The 19,423-nt window shown below is 41.8% G+C and overlaps 1 protein-coding gene across 2 annotated transcripts in view; it reads left to right on the top strand.

The window, feature by feature from the left end:
* Window positions 1-19,423, top strand: part of mon2 (MON2 homolog, regulator of endosome-to-Golgi trafficking) — a 197,555-nt gene that overhangs the window by 98,247 nt on the left and 79,885 nt on the right. For both annotated transcript variants that reach the window (XM_072485024.1, XM_072485023.1), the window contains exons 11-14: window positions 3,281-3,431; window positions 6,095-6,306; window positions 8,918-8,999; window positions 17,690-17,865. In XM_072485024.1, the coding sequence (XP_072341125.1) occupies window positions 3,281-3,431; window positions 6,095-6,306; window positions 8,918-8,999; window positions 17,690-17,865 (621 nt within the window). The remainder of the gene's footprint in view (window positions 1-3,280; window positions 3,432-6,094; window positions 6,307-8,917; window positions 9,000-17,689; window positions 17,866-19,423) is intronic.

The following is a 19,423-nucleotide window of genomic DNA, read 5'->3' as shown; positions in this document are numbered from 1 at the left end:
TGGCTAATTAGAAATGAGTTGTTGCCCCTTATTGCAGAGATCCTGCAATGAATTTAATCTTGAATTTTCCAATTCAGAATATTTAATCAGACACTGAACATTTCTGTGACCACTGGTGATATTTAGTAGAAGGTTTATTGTGTGGCACTTAATTTTTCAGTCTCTGGAGATCTTGGATCAAACATTCTGACAGCAGGAATATAATGAGGTTTTGAGGCTAGACACCTTGTTAGGGTCTTTTGAGGGAACCTTGCACAGTGATCGACCATTAACAGACCGTTAGACATTTAGAATTGTCACAGTCCAATTTTTAAAAAAAAGAGTTGGACTGATCTATGTTTCAATGAAACATATATTGCCCAATCATTGTACTATTATTGACATGAATATTGTATTCCACCTAGATTTAACTATTTTGTCTTGAGAATTGCTATGAAGTAGATGTGAATACTCTTAACATGATCTTGCTGTCTGAACGATAGATATATGTAATAGATAAAACTTAATTTGAATGAAATATTCTTTTCCGCAGAGCCAAACACTAATCACACATTTAACTGCAATGTTGTACCACTTTGTGCTTGGGTAATGAATCAGAGCATTCAGTTAGTCACTGCATCTCTGTAGACGCTCATTAGTGGGAATCTATCCAGTGTAAGCACAATGTGCTCCTTATCCAGTCGTTCTGTCATGCAAACATTGTGGAGTGAACGGGAAAGAAATTAGAAAATGTTCCTTTTTAATGAATGGCCCTATTCATAGCATTCCCATTAACTGTTCTTTAATACAATTTTCAAATGCCAAAACCGTCTATTGGGAGAGTCCTAATAATTTCCATTTTGAGGCCGTTAATAAATAGTGCTCACAAATGTGTGCCAACTAAGCATTCGTACAAATCTTCATATTTTCAGAAACTTCCAGAATTGTTTCGACCTTATTTTTGGTTAACACCTTGCAGACCTGTACATGCAGCTAAGTGAAAAGCAGATAGTACTGAAGTGATATCCTAAATATAAAATAGAAATGTTGGACATACTCAACAGGTCTGGCAGCATGTGTGGAAAGAGAAAGAATTAGTTTTTATGACTCTTCAGAATACTGAATGCACTAGTGTAGTATTGGAATCTAACTGTCTTGGAAGAAGATGGACTGCACCCACGGTGTATGTCAGTACTGAATACAGTCTGTTGTGGCTGATTGTGAGTGCCAATCATTTCCGCAGCTGGCACAGATGAATAGCGTTGGCCCGAGGTTGATTGATGTCTGTTCTTTCAGTGGCTATCTTTTCTGTCATCTGGACACTTCTTTTGGCCTCTGCTTTTTCCATGCCCTTCCTGACTGCTTGGCTCCAGGCTTTCCAGTTGGCAGCTAGGACATCCCATGCATTGATCCTGATCCCGGTCAACTTGCGTCTGCTTGTCACCTCCTGCTTACAGCTCTCTGACAGTATAACTGTTGTGAAAAGAGAGCCCAGAGTGTCAGCCTCTATGTGCCATGACATAACCTCTTCATCGAACAGTCCTATGTATTGCCTCCATGTAGCAGTGTATAGCAACGGGGTACCTCGTGGATCCAGGCTAAACCAGGGGACACGGAGGAGACCTGGTCACAGACACATCACATACGGGCCAACTGGTGTGTGTTTATACCCCGGTGCTTGGTAGCCAGACCCCCAGCTATGGGTAAAGACACTGCAATGTTCAATGCCCTGATGCTCAGAAACTCACGATCTCCATAATATTTTCATAGGCCTGTGCCTTGGAGAGGACATTCCAGCTTCATGATCTGATTGGCATTCATCATTTGGAAGGCAGTGAGCTTTGGGATATTCTGATCACTAGGAAATACTGTGCATAAAATGTCTTCCTGGGCTACCTGTTATCAGCATTTTTGCAGGTGATAAATTAAAGACAATATTAAGTGTACAAGTATCTTCCTTCGGGCTGATATGTGAATTTGGTTCAAAAAGCATTTTTGTGCTTCCCAGAATTATGTTACATTGGATAGTATACTGGCATCTGTTCATCTCACTGGTTTTAAAAGTGCTTAACATTTTACACCTTTACCAATGGCTGTCTGACCCAAACTCGTCTGCTTAGGTTGAAATCAAGGCTCCTATGTTAAACAAATGTCAAGAACCATTCATAATTGCATAGCACGGATTGGCAATGGTTAGCACAGCTGCTTCACAGCACCAGGGACCCGGGATCGATCCCGGCCCTGGGCCACTGTCTGTGTGGAGATTGCACATTCTCTCAGCGTCTATGTGAGTCTCACCCCCACAACCCAAAGATGTGCAGGCGAGGTGGATTGACTGCATAAAATTTCCCCTCAATTGGAAAAATTAGAAAAAGAACCATTCATAATTTGCAGATTTTCTTTGTGCTTGGAAAGCAATAGTTTCATCTACAATCAAAAAGGCACAATTTTTATGTACAAAGTTACCACTCGCACCTTCGTGTCATGGGAGTGTCCCTTTAAGAAAGTTTTTTGTCTTATCACATGGCTTCAGTGATGCCATTTTGTGGGTGGAGCTGAGCTGTGGCTGAGCGTTTTTGGTTTCTCTTTTATTTTGTTTTGACTGCTGTGGACTCAGACAGGAGAAAGAGGTGTTTTGGCCAGTCTCTCTCTATTTTCATTTTGAAGAGTTGTTCCAGGAAAGAAAACATTAATTATAGCTACCTGCTGTTTTGGTAACTTAAAATTTATAGTTTGCTTTCCGCAAGGGTTTAAACCTGCTGGTGAGACGGGGTCAGAATCTCAGGAAAAGCCAGTCTTTGAAAAGAGGTTTTGGTTTATGGGATTTTGTTTTTTGTTTGGAACAGTTAAGGGGGAATTCATTAAGTGTTACTCATAGATTACTGTAGCTGTGGGGTGTCTTTATGTTTGGAATTGATAAAAATTCTTGCTGTGTGTTTATATAAATGTTAACTAAGTTCTTGGAATAAAGCTTGTTTGATTGAAGCGTCTGGGAAGACTGTTGAATCACACCTCAAGTGAAGGCTCTTGTGCTCATCCTAGCCAAATTCAACAAAACGTTATAGGTCAGGTGAACTCCAGAACATATTCAGGAGTTTCTAAACTCTGGCCCATAACATTGGTACGATAAAACCTATCCGATCATTTCAGTTGGCTATATTATTCGAGGTGGGAAATCGCTGATGGTATAGATACATACCTGGGACAATGTCTTCAGAATGTTGATATGGTAGTCTATTTTTGAGTAAGTTTTTTGTTTTGCCTGTTCAATGTATTAAAGCTAACATTTGCTGTTTTGCAGGCACCAGTGGAGGCGGGGGTCTCTCTGCAGCACAGAATGGGGCAGGGATGAACGCCACTGTGGGACTCACTCCACAGCCAGCTTTTGAATATAGAGGCACATGGATTCCAATTCTAAATACATCTGTACAAGGCACTTCTAAAGCAGCCTAGTGAGTGCAAATCTAGTCCTATACTGGCACCCAAAGACATCGAACTGCAAGCAATTCATTAGGTGATGTGGTCAAAATATATTGGAACACTGATTGCAGAAAGATACTGGCAAAGATCTGGGAGACACTTGGTTAATCTTCGGTGAATGCGACAGTCCATGGAAAGGCCACAAAATTAAAAAAATAATATCCAAAACGTCAAGCCTTATTTATTCAAACCTTTAGATCTCCAATAAGAATTTTCAATCACTTGATTTTGTTTGAAGGATTTCACCATGTTGGTTACTGAAACAAATCTAAGTGTGATGTAGTTTTGTAAATATCAGTATCCATAAAGACATAACTTTTTTAATGGTTCTGGGATCAGTGGGTGTGGAGAAACTATTTAGGCGGCCTAGGTGATATGCCAAGTCTGAAACACCTACCTCGTTAACAAGCCAAATGCTTCAGATTGTGTGGTTTGAGTGTTGTTTTAAAATGCATAGAACATAGAACGTACAGTGCAGAAGGAGGCCATTCGGCCCATCGAGTCTGCACCGACCCACTTAAGCCCTCACTTCCACCTTATCCCCATAACCCAATAACCCCTCCTAACCTTTTTGGACAAGAAGGCCAATTTAGCAGGGCCAATCCACTTAACCTGCACGTCTTTGGACTGTGGGAGGAAACCGGAGCACCCGGAGGAAACCCACCCAGACTCTGGGCGAATGTGCAGACTCCGCACAGACTGACCCAGCAGGGAATCGAACCTGGGAGCCTGGCGCTGTGAAGCCACAGTGCTAGCCATGTGTGCTACTGATTGGATAATCTTTTCTGCCCTTTGGCATTTTGTTAACTGATGAAAATATACATTATACACATCAAATTCAAAAAGTAATGTAGGAATGGTCAATCAATGTCAAAATTGAATGTAGTTTTAAAATTTATGATACAAATCTGGCCTTTCTCATTTGAAACATTTTCACAGTGGGCATCAGATGAATTTGGGATTGAGCTCAGCTGATTTGATTTGATTTATTATTGTCACATGTATTAATATACAGTGGAAAGTATTGTTTCTTGCATGCTGTACAAACAATGCATACCGTACATGGGGAAGGAAGGTGAGACTGCAGAATATAATGTTACAGTTATAGCAAGGTATAGAGAAAAGATCAACTTAATGCGAGGTAGGTCCATTCAAAAGTCTGATGGCAGTAGGGAAGAAGCTGTTCTTGAATCGGTTGATACGTGACCTCAAACTTTGGTATCTTTTTCCTGACGGGAGAAGTTGGAAGAGAATATGTCCGGGGTGCGTGGGCTCCTTAATTATGCTGGCTGCCTTTCTGAGGCAGCGGGAATTATAGATAGAATCAACGGATGGGAGGCTGGTTTGCGTGATGGACTGGGCTACATTCACAAACTTTTGTAGTTTCCTGCGGTCTTGGGCAGAGCAGGCTCCATACCAAGCTGTGATACAACCAGAAAGAATGCTTTCTATGCTGCATATGCCAAATTTCCTTAGGCTTCTGAGAAAGTAGAGTCGTTGGTGGGCTTTATTAACTCTAGTGTATATTAACTATGGGGGGGCCAGGACAGGCTGTTGGTGATCTGTACACCTAAAAACTTGAAGCTCTCGACACTTTCTACTTTGTTCCCATTGATGTAGACAGGGGCATGTTCTCCACTACGCTTCCTGAAGTCAATGACAATCTCCTTCGTTTTGTTGACATTGAGGGAGAGATTATTGTTGTCGCACCAGTTCACCAGATTCTCTATCTCATTCCTGTACTCTGTCTAAATCGCTGGCTTTGAAAGCAGACCAAGGCAGGCCAGCAGCACGGTTCAATTCCCGTAACAGCCTCCCCGAACAGGCGCCGGAATGTGGCGACTAGGGGCTTTTCACAGTAACTTCATTGAAGCCTACTTGTGACAAGCGATTTTCATTTCATTTCATTGTTTGAAATCCGACCCACTATGGTGGTGTCATCAGCAAATTTGAAAATCGAGTTGGAGGGGAATTTGGCCACACAGTCATAGGTGTATAAGGAGTATAGTAGGGGGCTGAGGACACAGCCTTGCAGGGCACCGGTGTTGAGGATGATCGTGGAGGTGTTGTTGTTGCCTATCTTTACTGATTGTGGCCTGTGGGTTAGAAAGTTCAGGATCCAGTCGCAGAGGGAGGAACCGAGGCCAAGGCCACGGAGTTTGGGGATGAGTTTCGTAGGAATGATGGTGTTGAAATGTTCTGAAATATTCACCGCCTAGACTGACATGAAACATGGTCACATGGATGAGCTACTGAAGGGTTCTCTTCGTTTATTGAATTGTATCCCAGAAAGGGTCACTACTTCAGAATAGGGGAGGAAATTGACTCAGAGAACAGCCCTAAACTTGTTTTTCTGGCTGGTTGCATCAATTTTGAAAATGTTTAGAGTTTCTTACATCAGAAATCTAATAATTTCAATGTATCTTGACTATTTAACTAAATACCTGTAATGAAATTAACCAGATTAATTTAGTGGGTGCTATTGGTTTTACTCAAATGCCTATTTCTAACATTAAAAATGAAATAATTATTTTTAAGCAACTACAGAATGGATCAATACTGTATGTTGCCAATGGCGTCTAAAATGTGCATGATTTAAAAAATATTTCAACTGTTAATTTGAACCATTCTTTAGTCTAGAATTGCTGGACAAAGTGGAGCCTCCTACTATCCCTGATGGCTATGCCATGTCTGTAGCATTTGGTTGCCTTCTGGATCTGGTTCGTGGTATTACTGCCATGATCGAGGCAGAATTAGACAGTGAAGGGTTCGCTTCCCAGTCTGGCCTTGTAAAGAAAGCAGCAGAGGTGCAGCCTTCAGAGCAACAAGAGAAGCTGGCAGTGTCTGGTAACATACTTGGTTTTACATCCTCGTCCTCCTGTCTCTAATCTTAATGGTGTCAACCTATTTCCCAATGAGAAACAAGCCGCATTTTCCTTTGCTCTTTATTAGAATTACAGATACATCAGTATTCTCATTAGCAATTTACTTTCATTATGGATATCAACTATAGCGATGCTCAAATCATGATTTTGACAAAGTAAATACAGAAAATTTGTTTTCAATAGCGCAGTCAGTATCTAGAGGATACAAATTTAAGGTGATTGACAAAAGGACCGGAATCGAAACGAGGCAGCAGTTTTTTACAGAGCGAGTTGTGATCTGTAGTGTACTGCATGAAAGGGGAGTGCATTTAATAGTAACCTTCATAAAAAACTTTAAATGAATATTTGATGGGAAAAGATTTGCAGGGGTGTGAGGGACTGGGTCAGTTGGATAGTTCTACCAAAGAGCTGGCACAGGCATGATGGCTAAATGGTCTCTTTGTGCTGTTTGATTTTATGATAAGTTCTCCTTTAATATTTACATATATTACAGACACAGCAGTAAAATTCCTCTTAACTATTTATGTTGCGGAGCAGCAAGATTCTCCTCAGCTATTTACCTATCTTGCTAATACAACAGCGGGATTTCTTTTCGATTCCATAGAATCCCTACACTTCAGAAGGAAGCCAATCGGCCCATCGAGTCTGCACTGACCCTCGGAAAGAGAACTCCACCCAAGCCCACTTCCCCGCACATTGATCATGGCCAATCCATCTAGCCTGCACTGTGGGAGCACCCAGAGGAAATCCATCACCTTTTTTTTAATATGTGCATAGATAGTGGCGATGGAAAACAACCAGAGTTTTAGCTATTGATCACTGTCACATGATGCAGGTAGATCGTAGAATCATAGAATGGTTACAGGACAAGAGGCCATTCCACCTGTCGAGTCTGTGCCGGTTCTCTGCAAGGGCAACTTCGCTAGTTCAGCACCACTGTGTCCCCACCCCCACTTTTTTCTCATCGCCCCTTCATTTCTTTTCTCGCCAGATGCTTATCCAATTCCCTTGAGAAAGCTCTGTTTGTATCTGCCTCCATCTCACTCAGAATGCATTCCAGATCCTGACCACTCACTGTGTAAAATAAAGTGTTTCCTCATGCTGCCCCTCTTTTGCTCTGGTTCTCCCGACCTACTCTGTCCTGACACCTCTTGGCATTGAACACCTCTATCAAATCTCCTTTCAACTTTCTCTTGAAGAAGAGCCCAAATGTCTCCAAAGCCATCCTCACAGCTGAACTATGAATGTTGAGTAAAGGCAGGATCCAGCCCTGCTGTCTGCTTGCTCACCTAAAAAACAAACAACCAGCATGCGTCGTCGTGAGTCATAGAATCATAGAATTTACAGTGCAGAAGGGGGCCCTTCAGCCCATCGAGTGTGTACTGACCCTTGGAAAGAGCACCCTACTTAAGCCCATGCCTCCATCCTATCCCAGTAACCCCACCTAACCGTTGGACACTAAGGGACATTTGAGCATGGTCAATCCACCTAACCTTTGGATTGTAGGAGGAAACCCACGCAGACACGGGGAGAAAGTGCAACCACACAGTCATCCAAGGTCAGAATTGACCCCGGGCCCTGGAGAGGTGAGGCAGCAGTGCTAACCATTGTGCCACTGAGCCACCCCTTTCTGGACGGACGAGGGAGAATAAGTAGAAGGTGCAGGCTAGCCAGTGTCTGATGAAGAATGGATGCTTAAAATTTAGTGAAATGCTTAAAAGGTTGGAAGTAAACTGCAGTTTATGGATTGCTTGGATTGGATTGGATTTGTTTATTGTCACGTGTACCGAGGTACAGTGAAAAGTATTTTTCTGCGAGTAGCTCAACAGATCATTAAGTACATGAGAAGAAAAGGGAATAAAAGAAAATACATAATAGGGCAACACAACATATACAATGTAACTACAAAAGCACTGGCATCGGATGAAGCATACAGGGTGTAAGATAAAAGAGAGAGGTTAGTAATAATGTTAGGTTTAGAATTAATTTTTAAAAGATTAGAACGAGTATCAGTTAAGTAAAAAGTGAATCTGTTTGTGAGAGTTCGCAGAGAGTCGCCTCGCTCCGGCGCCATCTTGGTAAAAAAAAAAACCCAAACATATGCTTGAATGCATATGTTTACCTCCTTCCCTTTTTCATATACTTGCAATCAAATGACAACTAAGGCAACCTATTGGAAAGCAAGTGGTGTGAGGGGGAACGTTCTCTGGCAAAAACCAAGTCCCTTTGGACGGGAGAAAATGGTGAGATAGTCAACCAATATTCAGGGATTATAATCAAATGTTTAAGGAAGTACTCAACAGCCTATTGCTCCAGTGTTACTATCCCCAGGTTGTTCTGCTTCATCAATTGTTTGCAGAAACATTCTTCACCAATTGGCTTTCCAAAGCCAAAAGCATTTAGAATACTTTCCTTCACCTGTATTGTGAATGTGGCACAAGCTTTAGTGATCTCACTTTGTATTTTGCATGTTTTTTTGGTAGCTTAAATGACTTTTCTTGAGAAATCTGGCAAATTGGGGAAATTTAAACTCCTGAAAATAAATTCTGATATAGATGCACATTTCTTTTCAGTTTCCCGAGCTGTATGGGAGGAGATGGTCGGTGCTTGCTGGTGTGGCCTTCTTGCAGCTCTCTCGCTCTTGCTGGATGCCAGGTAACTACAGATGGCTCTTTATGTTCCTACATAGCTGTGCTACCCAGTTGATAGACTGGGCCAAAACTAGCTTAAAGATTCATGCCAACTCCCCAGAAACACAGTTTGCAAATCCACTGTTTCATGCCAAACAAGAATTAGATGAAATCTGATAAATGCTAAATAAATTTGTTAATATGACACATTTAGATCAGACCTTCTAGATGAGGATAGCAGATTTCTCTGAGAAAGATGTAACAATTGTTATGGGATTAAACATGTTATTATCCAAGTTCCACTGTGTCAAAAAATGGCAGTTCATTTTTCCTTGGCACTAGATTATGTCCATATACGCAATGGGGGAAATTGCTCGCAACACATTTATAGTGGGGATTCTTCCACCAGGACACTTTTCCATGCCCTATTAAATATCCACACGATGTGACTATCTTTAGTTTCTTTGGCTGTTGCCAATTTGGATTCCAAGGAGGTGTAAAGCTGTCATTCAGTCATGCAAAAATCAAAATACTGTGGATGTTGGAAAACTGAATTTAAACAAAAATGCTGGAAATACTCAACAGGTCAGGCAGCATCTGTGGAGAGAAACCGAGCTAACGTTTCTGGTTGAGATGATCTTTTGATCAACCGTTCTGAAGCATTTATTGTTTTTATTTGTAACTTTCATTCAGCTGGTCATAAAAGATAAAGAATTAGGAGAGATTTGCACTCTAAATTACAAATTAACTACTGCATCATTACACACCAACAGCACCATTTGTCATTGTGCACTCAGTGAATAGAGTTAATGAGCTTGGGTCACCACCTTTGACTTCATAGAGTATAACTATAGTTGGATAACTGAAGTGGTTGCCTTCTAGTTAAATGATTGTTTAAAAACTGCTCCAAATTGTCCTTCTAATTTGTAGTCTACAGAACCCAAGATGTAAAGATCCCTAAGAGAGAAAATGCTGGAAAGTCTCAGTATGTCTGGCAGCATCTGTAAGGAGAGAAAAGAGCTAATGTTTCGAGTCCAGATGACCCTTTGTCAAAGCTGGACTAGAAACGTTGCTCTTTTCTCTCCTTGCAGATGCTGCCAGACCTGCTGAGATTTTCCAGCATTTTCTCTTTTCCAGCATTTCAGATTCCTTTTTCAGATTCCAGCATCCGCAGTAATTTGCTTTTATTATGTAAAGATCCCTCCCAGATATAATTTATTTATATATTGTAGTAACAAAATTCCTGAGCTTTTCCCAAACTGGTTTGACAGAACTGTTCTTGCTATGTAGAAAATTTTGCTCAGGTGATTATTATTGTAAGAGCTGGTGTGTCTGATGGATTTTTATTCCAAATTTGTGTTTTTAAAGAATTTTAACCCTGGTTTTAGTTGCATGTTAATCAACACCAAAAGTTTAAAAATACCCCAAATTTGACTTTCTATCCCATAAAATCCCTACAGTGCAGAAGAAGACCATTCAGCCTATCAAGTCTGTATCGGCCCTCTGAAAGAGCACCCTGCTCTATCCCCGTAACCCTGCGCATTGATCATGGCCAATCCTCCTAACCTACATATCTTTGAGCTATGGGAGGAAAATGGAGCATCCGGAGAAAACCCACACAGGCATGGGGAGAATGTGCAAACATCACAAGACAGTCACTCAAGATCAGAAGCAAACCTGGGTCCCTGGAGCTGTGAGGCAGCAGTGCTAATCACCGTGCCACCATGCTGCCCACTATTATTGGCTTAGAATTTGAGGTTCGATTTGATTCATTGAGTATACAGCAACAACTTATATTTGTGTCGCGTCTTTAAAATAATAAAACAACCATAAGGCTTTACAGGCACGTTATAAAACAAGATATGACATTTAACCATATTAAGAGATTTTAGGTCAGGTGACCAAAAGCTTGGTCAAAGAGGAAGGTTTTAAGAATTATCTCAAAAGAGGAAAGCACAGGAGAGAGGTGGAGAGCTTTAGGGAGGAAGTTCCAGAACTTTCAATCTAAGCAGCTGAATGCATGGTCACTAGCGGTGGTGCAATTAAAATTGGGGATGCTGAAGACACTAGAATTCGATGAGTGCAGGTATCTTGAGAGTTATGAAGCATTATTTTGTAAAATCAATTATCTGACCTTTCCAGGTACATGATTCCATTAAGAAACTCAAACCTGTAAAGGGAATAAGATCCCTGAAGTTCCACTTCTGGGGTTGCATAAATTGCAAACTCTGAGAAGGGAAGGAACTTGGAGCAGGGCCTAGTTTGAACAGGCCTTCACTGTTTTTCTGCATTATAAAATTCTCCCAGGTGAGGGCAGGCACTTTATTCATCAGTTGCCTGTGCCGATGTCACCAAAGGAGGTACAAACAGCATCTGACAGAAATATTGCCGTTTCCATCAGCAATAGTGTATTCCTACATGCATGATCCAGGCGAAAGTGGGGTTAGTGAGATTACAAAGGCTTTTTTAAATACAGCAAATGATTGTTACCTGATCAGTTGCTATTGGGGAAAGTGACAAATACAGAATTAGGGGATTCAAAATTTTAAGATCCTTAGCCAGCTCACTTGCATTGAGAGATATTGCATCTGAAGCAAGTACTAGAGTATGGTGAAAATGATATGGGTACCAGCCCAGAATTTGAAGATGCCCCGATCTCTAAATTTAGGACCAGGTGGGGTGTACATCCATATAGCAGGGAGAAATCCTGCATTGGCCCAGAACCACACCCAGATGTTCTCCAACATATTTAAGCTTGCATAGTTAGGTATTAGACTTTGCTCAGTGAGTAGCCTTCAAGTCAGAAGGATTTAGGTTCAAGGCCTATTACGGGGACGTGAACACAGAATGAAGGCTGCATTTCAGTGCAGCAGTAAGAGGGCCCTGCTCTGTTGGAGGTACTGTCTTTCAAATGTAACATTAAAAGGCCCCATGTGCATTCGCTTGGCAATATTTTGAAGAAAGGCATGGAAGTTAATCCTGGGTCCTCACCAATATTATCCCGAGACCAACTTCCGTTAAACATTATCTGGCCATTATCCCACTGCTGCTTGCAGTGCGCAAATTGGATGGCATGTTCCTGACATTACAGCAGTGAGCATATTTTAAAAATAGTTCTCTCTGGGGGTCGGGTGGGACAGTTGGCTCGATGGCATGAGTATGGTGCAGAATGACGCCAAAGGCACAATGTTCAATTCCTGTACTCGTTGTGGTAGTTCATGCCTTGCCCCATGCTTGATGAGAAGTGTTGCTGCTCAAGCTAAATTACCATTTCTGTCTTTCTAACAAGAAAGAAATTCCTGTGGTTTCCCCCCATGGTCTGTTGCTAATTACCTTCAATTACCCCCGAGTTATAAAATAATGCACATAAATGCAAGTTCTCATTGGTTTTAGCAGCATAGAAAGTATCTTGTCTATCCTGTCAGCTAGCCGACAAGGTCAAGTTTGTGTTTCTCTTTTTTGTTCTCTCCACCCTTCACATGTTCCCTTTTAATCTCAGGCCTTCTCCCATATTGGTCTTGCAACTGGCCACTGAAATTGATATGCAAAATATCTGAGCTTCATGTAAAGCTGGACCTATGACATGGACCAAAAGTGGGCTGTAGCTTTGAATAGATTGTGGCAGGAGCTTGTGCTTAGTTCTAACTATAGATGTAGCCCTTAACCCAGTGCAAGGATATGTTACAGTATTCGTAAAGCTCAATTACAGCCTCTAGTGGCAGAAGCAAAGTGTCGCATGAGAATGGCATCAGGTACACCTATTTACCTCATAACGGCAATGATAGTTTTGTCATTAAAAGATTACCCAGTTGTATACATAATCCGAGGTGTTTTCTTTAAACTGGCTATAAATCTTTAAAATGTTCAAGTCTTCATTTTGGAACAGAATCAATCTTCCTAAAGGTCAATTGTGATTGCGTGTTCACAGGTTGATTAAATGGATTGTTGCACTGTCTTTTCAATTCTGGGGTATGGGTTAAAAGTGAAATGAAGGACAAGCAAATTCATTGATCGTTGAAATTTCTATGGTAGGTTAGTGACAAACTGAATATAGTGATTCACAATTAAAAGTTACTCTCCAGTGACCTTTGATTTTAAAAAGTTGCACGGAAATGAACAGTGGGTAAGGCCAGTATTATTTGCAGTTAGTGTCTGCACAATTGATTCATCTGTTTGTGCTCTGTGATGATGTTCAATCATGAAGATTTGCCTTTTAGACAATGTGTCGGTCGGCTTCTGTAACCTGCATGGATCACTGACCAAACAGGCATGGGGAGGAAAAGGTCAAGGAAAAGTAAAATATGAATATTGCACTATTTTTGTGAATTTGCTGATCTTTCAGTTCACTTTTCACATTCGTTGTTAACACTAAACACTCCTGGATTAGGTATTGGATGAATAAAATGCAGATTAAAGTTTCCTTTTTTCCTTTGAACCCATCAGTGTTTTTAATGAGCACATCTAATTTTGTTGCCATTAATGGCCATCATTGCACCTGAGGTGGATAGAATTTTGACAGTTCAACCTTTTTTCTTGCCTTTCATCCTCTACTCGTGATTTGTACTTGTGTGGTTCCAGGATGCTGTGTCTTTGCTCATATGACCATTCTCCATGTGTGCATTTTGACATGTGAAGTTGACTGGTCACATGATGAGGTGTCATTCGCAACTTACTTTTCCAAGAAGAGTTATTGGCTGATATTTCCTCTTCCCAAAATGAAGTCAATTTGACATAAATTTCTACTCTGACTGAAATAGGCTAACACAGGTCAGACCAAGAATCAAACTGTGAATCTTTGTGCCCTGTGTGGCTCAGCACACCATGAACTGGCGCACATGGTCCCTGAAAAAGAAGAGAACCACTGAATCTGAGCAATTTATGGAAACCTAGAAGTTACTCTCAGTACTTCAGTGCTCTTCCAGGGGATGTGCTGTTGACTGGGAAATAATTGATAAGTTCCAATCTTGAGCTGTTCGTGTCTCTAAGACCCCATGAAGGTATAATTAGGTTTAATAAACTTACTTAAGGACTTATTAGAGTCACAATTACAAAGAAACACCCTCATTGGCCCTGAAAAAGCTAGTTTTATATTTGATGAATATTGTATTTTATTTCTCAGTTATGATGAATTGTGCATACTACTTTTAAAAAACATTTGTACTTACATTTTAACTTCTATCATAATTAAATCATCATTGTTTATTTCACCATCTGAAAACTTAAAAGTGAAGGATATTAGAATCCCTACAGTGCACAAGGAGGCCATTCGGTCCATCAAGTCTACACCGACCCTCTGAAAGAGCACCCCATCTCGGCCCTATCCCCATAACGCCACCTAGGACCAATTTAGCAAGGCCAATCCACCTAACCTGCATATCTTTGGACTGTGGGAGGAAACCGGAGCACCCGGAGGAAACCCATGTAGACACAGGAAGAACATGCAAGCTCCGTTCAGTCACCCGAGGTCGGAATCGAACCCAGGTCTCTGGTGCTGCGAAGCAGCAGTGCTAACCACTGTGCCACCATGCCACTCTGTGCTTTAGACTTTCTGGTTTGCTATTAGTTAGAATACTTCAGTGTGATTGGCTGCTTATAATGCTGGTATCACCTTTGCTGGATGTTTGGAGATGCCCCTGACTTGGCGTCAGATTTAAATTGCTGTTGGCAATGGGGAAGGTCTGCAGTATAGCGTGTACTTGATCTTTGTGGAACGCTGTCGTCAAGGGAAGCGACCAGTGCTGTTGCTTTATCACTGACCACAAATGTTCAGAAGGTGCAAGATGATTAACCTAGAATGACAGATTAAGAAAATATATGGACGTACAGATAACTTCTACAAATTTTCTACAGCCTGTCATCAGGAAACTGGGATTAAAGATTGGCATACATTGTGGGAAGACCACATTTTATGCAAGTAAATGAAAATGTTGTGATATTGCATAATAGTTTTGCACTTGTTCTCCAACTGAGTGTGCTACATAGAACTTCAGAATCTGTGCCATTCCAACAGCTAGTTTTCCCCAAGCTAATTTTTTTTGCTTTTCACATCATACTTCTGAGAATAGAATTTGATATGTACCATTTTCAGGGGGCATATAATTGGTGCAAAGTAGTGGATGGTAGCCTGTGCTGGGAATAGGGATAAATGGTGGCGTTTCCAGCCATTCTGTCAGTAGAGATTAGGTTGTGTGGGCATTAGAAAATTAAGCATTCTATTTTTCTTTTAAATTTTTGATGGTGTTGCCGCCATTCGTCAAAACTCCAGAAATTATCATAACAGACGGTCCTGCTTGTGACAAGCGTACAGAGAAAAGGAACAACAAATCTAGTGTTCCCTCGTCAGTCATAGACAATGCAAATGACCCAGTTATCCCAGCAAGAAACAAATTAGATCGTTGACATATAAAGGCGATGACAAAATTGCAATTCTATACTCAGCACAGCAAGTGTATTTGTTGGATGATGCACCCTTCAGCACTGAGCCAGCCACCAAATTGTCTCCATCAAAACAAATCCCTTCATTGTTGCATGCCTACTCCAGTATCTTCAACCTTTGTTTCCCTCCATCAAGCAAGGTGGATGTAACTTCTTTTTTCTTTGCTCTGTAGTGTTTTACGAGATGAGGAACTTCAGTTATGAAAGTAGATTGGAGACTGGAAAGTTAAGAGGAGATTTGATGGAGTAATTCAAAATCACGAGGGATCTAGATGGGGTGAATATGGGGAATCCGTTGTTGCTAACTTTGCCTTCGTTTAATTGCTCTGTTTTATCACCTTTGCTCTTGAGTCGCCAGGTATCTTTATGATACCGCCACGAGGTTCAAGTCCGAGTAATGATCAATAACCCAATACACCGCTTAGTAAGATTTCAACCAAAGCACATTTATTATACACTGTAATCACTACTCGTGTACAAATTCTACGTCTAAGCTACTTCTACAGCTAACAGGCCAATACTTAACTTGGAACTGGCCCACCAGGTCAGGGAAACAAATGGCCTTTCGTTCGGGTTCTGAGCCTGCGGGATTCGAAGTTGGTACAGATTGGTAGCTAGCAGCTCCTATCTCGTAGCGAGCGTTGAAGTAAGACTTACAGTTTTTGAGCGGCTGTTGAAGAGTTAAGGGAGCTGGAAGAGAGCAACTTGAACTTGGGGCTCAATTCTTATAGTCCCCAAGGGCTACCCGCCTTTCGGGGCGGACCCTGTACCTGGTCCCAAGTGATTGGACTTTGTCCCAATCATTTGGTTCGATTTTCTCCAATGCTGGAGCGGTTCCCTGATCGATGGGCGGTCTTGAGGTGGTCGTTCACCTCCTTTTGTGTAGGCTTCTGCTGGCGCCGAAGAGTCTGCTTTTGCTTTGTGTCTAAATGTTGCTCATTGTTCCCGGGGATTGCTCATTAGTATGCAGATGGCTGGTGTTTTGTTATGCTGATGGTTGCTGGTATCGATCTTGTCTGGCCTTTCCAGAGGTAAATACACAGTCAACCTGCAGCTGCTCGTTTTTATTCCTGTTGGCTGACTTTCCCATCAGCCTTTGCCGTTCGCCATTTTGAATCGGGAGTTAGCCATTTTAAGTGGCTAATTGCTGGAAGGAATCACATAAAACGAGCATGAAGGTACAGCCAGTAATTATGAAAGCAAATGGAATGCTGAGCTTTATTGCAAAAGGAATGGAATATAAAAGTGGGTAAGTCTTGCTACAATTGTACAGGACATTACATTAGTGAGACTGCACCAAGAGTACTGTGTCCAGTTTGGTCTCCTTAATTACTTGCATTGGAACCAATTCAGAGAATGTTGACTTGGCTGATTCCTGGGAGGTTAGGTCTCAAATCATTGGAGTTCAGAAGAATAAGAGGTGATTTTATTGAAACATATAAGATTCTGAGGGAGCTTGACAAGGTGGATGCTGTGAGGATGGTTTCCATCATGGGGAAATGTAGAACTAGGGAGCATAATTTCAAAATTAGGGGTCTCCTATTTAAGACTGAGATGAGGAATTTCTTCTCTGAGGGTCACTGGAGTTTGGAATTCGCTTCCACCAAGAGCAGTGGGGGCTTTGTCATTGAATATTTTGAGGACCGAGTTGCACAGGTTTTTGATCTACAAGGGAGTCAAAAAGCGGGGAGCAAGCAGGTAGGAAAGTCGCACTAAGGTCGCAATCTGATCAGCCATGTTCTTAAAGAATGGCAGAGTGGGTTCGATGGGCCGAATGGCCTACTCATTTTTGCGATCTTATAGTGGTTGCAAACCAGAGAACACCAATATAAAGTGAATGGCAAAAGAACCGAGGGTAGATGAGGAAAACATTTTTTTGTTCAGTGAGTGGTCAGGATCTGGGATGCACAGGCTGAGAGTGTGGTGGAGGCAGATTTAGTTGTGGTTTTTGGAATGTAATTGGATAATCACCTGAGGGGATAAAATTTTGAGTGTGACATGGGAAGGGCAAGGGAGTAGTGCCACCTGAATTGCTCTTGCATAGAGTTGACAAATAGCACCCTGTTTTATCACCAGTTGTGATTCTGCATTGAATCACATTGATTTCCAAATTGAAGAATGATGTTAGAAACTAAAACTGAAGATTTAGAACACTATTTTGCCACATCCGAGTTTTATTTGATCATTTATGCATTGCATTGTGATTTGTTCCCTACAACATGAAGCATATTGAAAACGGTACATAGACAATATGTTGAAAAAGGTTATTTATCTTTGCAGCACTGATGAAACTGCCTCGGAAAACATCTTGAAAGCAGAAATGACTATGGCCTCTCTCTGTGGCAAACTGAGTCTTGTTACACCAAGAGATGCCTTCATCACTGCCATTTGCAAAGCTTCCCTGCCCCCACATTATGCACTGACTGTTCTGAATAGTTCTGGTGGTTTTCATAAAAGTGAGTCGTTTTTACATTTTGCATTTAAGTGATAACATCACGATCAGAATTTTTGATGCGTTATTTTGTATTTATTTTTAGAAAGTGGTTATAGGCAAATTACTTTTAGTTTGCTCAAGTTCATCTAAGGTCATGTTTATTAGAAGTGCCAAATGGAATCAATTTCTTTCTCACTTAGAATCCAAGTCAGAGATTTTATTTTCTCTAATATATGCTGGGTTTCCTCTGAGGAAGACAATTTTTGTTTTGCAATAAATTAAATGATCCTTGATACTGTAATATTCTTCAGATACTGACTAAATTACTAGGTTTAAGGTAGGATACTGGATTCAGTTAATAAATGCAATGTTATGTCACTGACCCATATGTCAAGAAAGGCCCTGCTGGGCACTGATACAGCTGCTATCTGCTCGGGTAGTGCTGGTCTCGGGTAGTGCTGATGGGGGCACAACTGTTGGCTTCAGTATCCTTAAGACAGAAAATGATGAAGCTCATAGCTTAATAATTAATAGCTTCTGCTCCTGATAATGCTGCTAGAAAGCAAATAGGTGTGAATACCAGGTCATTCAGCTCGGGTTTCACCACTCATTTAGATTTTGGCTGATCTTTCCCTCAAATCCGTTTACTTGGAACTCTTACCCAACAACCAGCCCTGCCATTTGGGAGTGAAATCAAGAAGCACTTTTTCCACACAGAGTAGTGGAAATCTGGGACTCATTCTCAAAAGGATCTAGATGCTAGGTCCGCTGAATTTTCAAGATCAGTAGGGGTTTCTGCTCACCACCATTCAGAGGGGGGTCTTCCCCCCACCACCCAGTGGGGGTTTCTGCTCACCACCATCCAGAGGGGTCTTCCCGCCACCATCCAGAGGGGGTTCCTGCTCACCACCATCCAGAGGGGGTTCCTGCTCACCACCATCAGAGGGGGTTCCTGCTCACCACCATCCAGAGGGGGTTCCTGCTCACCACCATCCAGAGGGGGTTCCTGCTCACCACCATCCAGAGGGGGTTCCTGCTCACCACCATCCATAGGGGATTCCTGCTCACCACCATCCAGAGGGAGTTTCTGCTCACCACCATCCAGAGGGAGTTTCTGCTCACCACCATCCAGAGGGAGTTTCTGCTCACCACCATCCAGAGGGAGTTTCTGCTCACCACCATCCAGAGGGAGTTTCTGCTCACCACCATCCAGAGGGAGTTTCTGCTCACCACCATCCAGAGGGAGTTTCTGCTCATCACCATCCAGAGGAAGTTTCTTCTCACCACCATCCAGAGGGAGTTTCTGCTCAGTACCATCCAGAGGGGTTTCTGCTCACTACCATCCAGAAGAAGTTTCTTCTCACCACCATCCAGAGGGGTTTTTTGCTCACCACTATCAAGAGGGAGTTTCTGCTTACCACCATCCAGAGGGAGCTTCTGCTCACCACTATCCAGAGGGAGCTTCTGCTCACCACTATCCAGAGGGAGCTTCTGCTCACCACTATCCAGAGGGAGCTTCTGCTCACCACCATCCAGAGGGGTTTCTGCTCACCACCATCCAGAGGTGTTTTATTCACCAC

This window comes from Scyliorhinus torazame, chromosome 19, assembly GCF_047496885.1.
Source record: "Scyliorhinus torazame isolate Kashiwa2021f chromosome 19, sScyTor2.1, whole genome shotgun sequence".
In the NCBI taxonomy this organism is placed as follows: Eukaryota; Metazoa; Chordata; class Chondrichthyes; order Carcharhiniformes; family Scyliorhinidae; genus Scyliorhinus; species Scyliorhinus torazame.
The sequence above is the reverse complement of the archived record's forward strand: the minus strand, read 5'-3'. Positions and strand labels throughout refer to the sequence as shown.